At 43.4% G+C, this 7,217-nt stretch overlaps 1 protein-coding gene across 1 annotated transcript in view; it reads left to right on the top strand.

The window, feature by feature from the left end:
- The first annotated feature begins 4,638 nt into the window (after positions 1-4,638).
- LOC108790855 (NADPH oxidase organizer 1-like) overlaps positions 4,639-7,217 on the top strand; it is an 8,179-nt gene continuing 5,600 nt past the window's right edge. Inside the window, exons 1-3 of the mRNA XM_018561214.1 lie at positions 4,639-4,728; positions 5,351-5,431; positions 6,429-6,504. Coding sequence (XP_018416716.1) covers positions 4,648-4,728; positions 5,351-5,431; positions 6,429-6,504 — 238 coding nt within the window. The 5' untranslated portion in view covers positions 4,639-4,647. The remainder of the gene's footprint in view (positions 4,729-5,350; positions 5,432-6,428; positions 6,505-7,217) is intronic.

Below are 7,217 nucleotides of genomic sequence, written 5' to 3'. Positions count from 1 at the left end.
CCCCCCCCCCGCACACCCCTCCCGAGTACAGCCCACCTGGTATAAAATACTTACCTTCCTCCCTGTTCCTGACATCTTTACCATGCAGCCCTGTCCGGTGCTGTCCACCCATAGCAAAAAGTACATTCCAGCTGAGTCCTCCCCTGCTGTGTATCAGGGACATGTGGTCAGGTGAGGCAGAGCCTCACCTAAAATTATGGAGCAAAAAGCTGTCAGCTTCAAGTCTGAAGTCAATAAGAGGTACCGCACGTCACTGCTGTGTATGCTCTGCTGTCCCATTCATTCCTATGGATGGGCCGTACTCATGGTGATGCATATGCACAGTAATTGGAGGACCCGGGAAGGATGTTGATGCTGCAAAGGCTGTGCGGTGCTCGGAAGATCGCCGGAATGGGGATGAAGGCAAGTATTATCCCAGGTAGGCTGCACTCAGAGAAGGGGCAGGATGTCTAAAGGGCAACATTGGTAAAGTTGTCCTTTAAAATGTATATGGGTGGCTGCCATTTATGGCCTTCTTCCCGAAAATATTAGTTGCTTGGCTGTTATAACAGTTACAGCATGTTATTCACTATGTGGCCCTATGCGTCTGAGGTGCTAAAACAATTGGTGCTAAGAAGTGTATATGTTTTCCAACTCTGACAATTGGGAGGTATGTCCATATACGAATAGGGATGTCTTGATAAAAAATTTGCAGAGCCATTCATCCAGTGAAACTGCATGTACAATAAATCAATAATCATTAATAGTAATAAAAATATTAACAATAAAAAAAGTTACAAAAACAATGGCCAAAGGTTGGAATGCTATGCGGTCAACCATGCCCATCTGATGCCTGCCTCCTGATCCAGCTACACCAATAGCATTGACATGGAAAATCCATAATAGCCGGTATTACGCACCAAGTGGGTTAATCATTCCCTATGTAAAGGAAGCGATGATGGATTACTTGACAGCTGCGAGGATGAATCATGCTACAAGTATAAGGATATGTGCACGTGCAGTAATTATATATACTAGTCTACCTACATCCCTGTAGGCAAGTGCTGATATCAACAGGTATACCCAGAGCATATGATGCTGGAAGATGATTGTACAAGCGTGTGTGTTGTAAAGTCGTTTTTTTCCTATTTCGTCCATTTGGAAGACCCGGATAAACTTTTAAAGGACCGTTGTACCCCGAAAAAAAATTGCACAGTATATACACCATGTAACAGAGTCGCTAATATTCACAACTAGCAAGCTTCAATATCACTTATAGCAGAACATCAAGCCATATTATCACATCTGACCTTATTAATGTTTTCACCCAAGATTCACACATGTGATTTTAGGGTTCACACCATTTTCTGGACCAGATCTGGTCTGGAAAATGGTGTGAACCTACCAGCAGTTCCAATGCATTCTAGACCAGACAAAATGAGACATGCAGTATTTTTCTGGTCTGGTCTGGAATGGACTGCACTGGTGTGAACAGAGGCCAAAAATAGCATAGGGATACATTAGGATGCATTTTGGGTCTGGAAACAATCTGGTCTGGTCTGGAGGTGATCTGGATGTAGTGTGAATGTGCAATAAAAAGTGTATCTGATGACACAGTAACATATTAGATAAGGTTGAATAAGGACAAGGGTCCATCCAGTGCAACCTTCAGTATGTGTATATAGGTGTGTGATTGTGGATTTGTATTTATTTGACTCTAGCACTGCCCATATTTTTGTATATCAAGTGAAATAAGAAACTCATCGAGAAGTTTCTTATAATTATCAATGCTCTCGGCAGAGACCAACAACTGTGAAAGGGAATTCCACAATTTTACTACTCTCACAGCAAAAAAAAAACCCCTTCTAATTCTAAGATTGAACCCCCTTTCCTCCAACCTCCTGTTGTGCCCCCGTGTTCTCAATACAGTTTTCTGATTGAACAGTTTGTTCTGTATATATTGTGATCCCCATTGATTTTGAAGACTGCAATAAGGTCTCCTCGTAATCGCCTCTTTTCTAAGGTGAATCATTTTAATTGCTAAAGGCAATTCCGCTATTGTTTCGCAATACACCCTCTGTGGGCCACTCCTGCACTTTACAGCCCCTTGTCCTCATAACCTAGGCCTTCTATACCTTCATTTTGTAGCCCTTCGCTGAACTTTTTCCAGCTCGATGACGGCGACCAAAACTGCACCTTATACTCAAGATGAGGCCAAACCAGTGATTTATACAGTGGTTGTATTACACTTTTATCCCTTGCCACAATACCTCTTTTAATGCACGCCTGTATCCGGTTTGCTCTGCTGACTGCTGCTTGGCATTGCTTGCTATTGCCAAATCTGTGATCTATGAGCACCCCCAGGTCTTTTTCCATGGTTGACTTCCCTAATGTAGCACCCCCCAAGTGGTAGTTTGCGCACACGTTCTTTGCTCCCATGTGCATAACCTTACATTTGTCAACATTAAATCGCATTTGCCATCTTGTAGCCCAGGCCTCAATTTTGTTAAGGCAAAATTGAGACAAAATAAGACAACATTTTTTTTTTTTTAGCTTTGGATAGAGTTGGAAAAAGTTAGCAGCCCAGTCAGGCTTTTTAAATTGCTTGTATAGAGTAACGTCCATATGGCGTCAATACATTGAATGCGCCCCCCACACACACACACACACACACACACATACCAACAGAACATTCTCATTTATCCTCCTGCCACCCCCAGACACAGTGTTCATCATCTGGAAGCAAAGGAAACACTTGGTATGTCCACGTATGGAGGAGCATGTGACCTTTGTGACAGCACTGGGCCAATCACCAAGTACCAGTACTGTCACACTGGGAGATCCCATAGCGTTATGTAAATTTCTCCTGCCGGGGTTAAACGGTAGCAACAGGGAATGCAGGAAAGATGAGTTTGTGCTGCTAATGAGGATGAGGATTATACTGAATCCGTCATGTTTTAAAAAACTGTGGCCAAAAGTCTTCTGCAATTGAAGAGCTATTTTACTTACCTCTCTGGGTGCCTGTGACTCCTACCTCCTCTGTAGTTCTGTAGTGATGTATGGATAGGGGATAGAACCACAGCATGGAGATTGGTGGGGGACACAGGCATCCAACACTTCCAGATGTGTCAATGCCAAGGAGAACAGCGGAGACTACAGTGCTGGAACGGGTCACATGTAGAAGACCCCGGGCCACTGGAGAGGTTTTCAGGTCCATTTTTTTAAAGTAGCACAAGATTGCTTAAAATTGTTCCCATTGCAATGTTCTACATAGCAAACCCACACATTTACTTAAAGAATAAGTGCACATTTAGAAAAAGTGCACCTATTCTTTTTGCCCCCCTCCCCTGACCTAAATGATCCCCCCAACTTTGTGCAGACCTGAGGTCTGCTTCACTGTTTGTTGACATCCAGTGCTGCACATTTTCTTCTTCTGGCCGCGTCCATCTCTCGACTGGTATGCAGCCCAATAGACAATAGAGGTTTATGGGGCTGTAAAGTGCAGGTGTGGCCCACAGAGGGAGTATTGCAGAACAATAGTGCAACCGTGTCTGTCGGATCTCAATAACTACAGCCCAGCGGAGGGTTAGATCATTTAGGTCAGGGGTGGGGTGAGAAAAGGATAAGTGCACTTAGTTTTAATTGCACTTATCCTTTAAATAACACTAGCAGGTCTACAGTATTCACAAAAGAGTGAAGAGTTTGGAGAAGGCAGGAGAAGTGAACAATCGAGGCCAACATAGCTGTACTGGAAAGTGAGCTGAATTGGAGATTTTTTCCTAATCAGCTATATTTTCCTAGATTGTTCACTTCTCCTGTCTTCTCCAAACCCTTCACCATTTTGTGAATAACCCTTTTGAAGTCAGTGGGAGATGTTCTCTGTCAGTGCCCATCCTTACCCTTCATCATTATAACTGAATACCGAACCTTTGTATGAAAACTGCTCAGCTATGACATTCTAAGGGCCTGTGTCAATGGACTTTGGGCTTGGGTCGATAGCATTGGTTTAAAATCAGTTTGAGACACTTTTGAGCTCATTCAGAATTCATTGACACGCGCAGGTCCTTCTGACCAACATTTAACCTCCTTCTTCAAGAGGATTTTGCATTCCCATAGACTTGCATTGGAATGGAAAGCCTCCCTGATGTGAACAAAAGCCCATCAACACAAGTTTCTATATTTAATTTTTAGTCATGGGAGAGTTACGGGTTCTATTTATAGTCAGCCTTCCCAAATTAATCTCAATAGCACAAGATTTCATGTAATTTCCTGCAAGCCAAGATAAATAAATAAATGGGCCTTTTGGAATAGATAATTTGCGGCATCTCTCGTCCTTGTCAAAACACACAGCGATGTAATTGGCAAGGAATGCAATCTATCTAGAATTTGCATGACAGCAGGCTATGATTGTGTGATAGCTATAGGCAGGCCTCCACTTCTCAGGAAGATACAGGAAAGAGTGCAATGGGGAAAACCCCAAGTTCCTGGTTGCAACACCACAGCATTTTCCTGTACTTGCCAGTTCCCAGATGGGAGTGGGGCCTGAAACAGTTGGGAGTTCCCTTTCTGAGCAACTGACTTCTGATTGGACAAATAATTTGAGCTGTGAGAAGATAAAGAGGAGCCATCATTATTTTTCTTCAGTAGAACACATTGGATTTTGGCAGCATGCCGCAGCAGATGACCGGGAATGACCGCCACCCATTGGAGGCCAAGGCCATGGGGGTTTTGCAGCATGGAAGACTCAAGGTAGTTTTGAAGATGTATTTAAAAAAACAAATACTGAAGAACACTTGTTACCAACACGCAACAGAGGCAGCCGCATGCTTGGTGGATCAGCCTGTTGATACATCAAGAGCTTTTGACATCCCTGAGAGGTCTCAAGCCTCCTCAAAGTCAATAGTTGTTGGTGAATTGAAGGGCTATATTTTTTATTATAACCTGATGGCCTCTTGCAGTGGTTGGGTATAGCGTTGGGTCTGATAATGAGTGACAATTGGTGCAATTCTGTTAAGGGTAAACTCCAGCTGGTTTGGATTGGGACTCAAGAGAACCTTAAGGCACCGCCGAAAGAGACACTTTGTTGAACAGACCACTTGCTGGAAACCTTCTGCCATCACGGAGGCAAATACATTGTCCTACTTGCACTAAAAAAAACTACAGCTGATATTTGAATGGTTCCCGTGGAGTGAACGCTTTTTTTTCTGTATTTTTATAAATAAGGCCCAGAAAGGGATCCAAGGCGACCCCATTGAGGCTCCACCAATAGGCCATTCATGATGGGTTATGTACTGCAATGTAAACCTGGAGGAGACTGTTAACTAATGAAGTGGCTGAATCACTAGTAACATTTTGCTTTATTTTTTGACAGATTAACATATTTTCAATCCTGTGGTCTGACCACAACGATATACTGATATATCGAAAGTATGAAGATTTCAAAAAGTTGAATGTAAGTTTGTAATGATAAAATTAAGATCACTTTCTTTTGGCCCATCTTTGCCTATACTGCCCTGCTGCTGTTCATGCTTTACTCCATAGAAGTAATAGTGTGTGATATAACGAGCCTTAACGTAGATCTAACACCAATCACTAAATTTCATATAATTTGACATGTTAATATAATTTTAAAAGTCATTTTTATTCTTTATAAATCTGCATTTAAATATTAACTGGCCGTCCTGCCATGAGCGCCCTTGATCAAGCACTTCTGTAATGGGGTGACAACACTCCCTGCGTTGTCATCCTGGCAGTGGATATTGTTTCAATGCTCAATCCACTGTTGTCATCATCAGGCAACATTCCCTGACAAATTAAATGCAGCCATTGCTGGAGTGCATGTAGCTAGAAAGTAGCTGCAAACATTCTGCAGAAGATCAGCAGCACTGACATGTAAAGGGTGAGAAATTAGCTGAAAATTGCATTTTGTTAAAGGAAAAACCATGGCCATTGTTTATGGCTCACAGTGCTTTAGCAAATTAAATGTCATTCACTTGGGGATTACATCTACTACTAGTTGTATGCAGTATATCCCTCCATTGTATTAGGTAGTACCTGTGCCGTATATACCGGCAGCATTGAATGAATAGTTGGCTACGGCCACAAAAAAGGGAATGATTTTCATGGCTTCATCCACACCAATAAGGGGAAAACACCAACTTTTTTTAGAATTTGTAATGGGAATCATCATATGTAGCTCATGTAGGGCTATAAGTGTGCTAGATAGAAGTGTCCTGCCTATAGATACCGATAACTGTTTCTTCTAAGGTTCATGGTATAAAAATGAAAAATAAAAATTCTTATTGTTTGTTCTAAGCAGTTGTTTAGTACATAATCCCCCTTTCTATTGTAGGCTGGTAACGCTTTATGGATACATACAGTATATGTTTGCATGGTTCTGCCTGTCTATCTGCTGATCTAACTGCGTATATTTCTTTGTATCCTAACAGAGGGAGCTGAGAAAGAAATTCCCTCTTGAATCTGGGCTGTTACGGAAATCAGACAATATGATCCCAAAACTAAAAGGTGAGACACCCCCCCCCCCCCCACCCCCCCCTGTGCGCTTGCCAGAGTTCCCCCCCCCCCCCCCCCCCCGCCCCAACACATACTGCTAGATTCCCCTCTGATCACTTGGCACTGGGAATGCTTGTATTGAATGCCCTCCTTCTATAAATATAACCATAGACAGTATCCTTTGTGTGATCTAAACACTTCTGTTTATGACTGAGTGCCCACTACAGCATTGGGCTAAAGGCATGGTATCCATGCGCGTAGCACACACTATCGCATAGTACAATGCTCCGCACGCTGGTCGAGCTGTTGTGCTGCCATTTATTGTGAATGGCATCCCAATGTACCTCCTGACAGGGGTGAGTTGCTCTGTGCTGCATTGCAATAGCCTTCATTGCATTGCTGCGTGGTGAAACAAAGTACTGAATGCCATCATTCTAAATGGTACCTCAACGCACCTCTTGGCAGGCATGTGTTGGCACCGCAATAGTACCACATTCAGGACCGGATTTCCCACAAGGCCAACCAAGGCCTGGCCTCAGGGCAGCAGGGAGTAGAGGGGCAGCTGGCGTGTGGAATTCCTATCTCCCGATGCCCTGAACATGCAGTTCCGGGTGCCATGTGGGTAGTTGTTTTCTACATTTAGCCCTGCTTTGGGCAAGCAGAGCTAAATATCACTTGTATGCAGCCTGGGGGGGGGGGGGGGGGGGGGGGGGGGGGGGGGGGGA

The sequence above is a fragment of the Nanorana parkeri genome, unplaced genomic scaffold, assembly GCF_000935625.1.
Source record: "Nanorana parkeri isolate BGI_ZX_2015 unplaced genomic scaffold, ASM93562v1 scaffold508, whole genome shotgun sequence".
Classification (NCBI taxonomy): domain Eukaryota; kingdom Metazoa; phylum Chordata; class Amphibia; order Anura; family Dicroglossidae; genus Nanorana; species Nanorana parkeri.
This window is presented reverse-complemented; position numbering and strand designations above follow the sequence as displayed.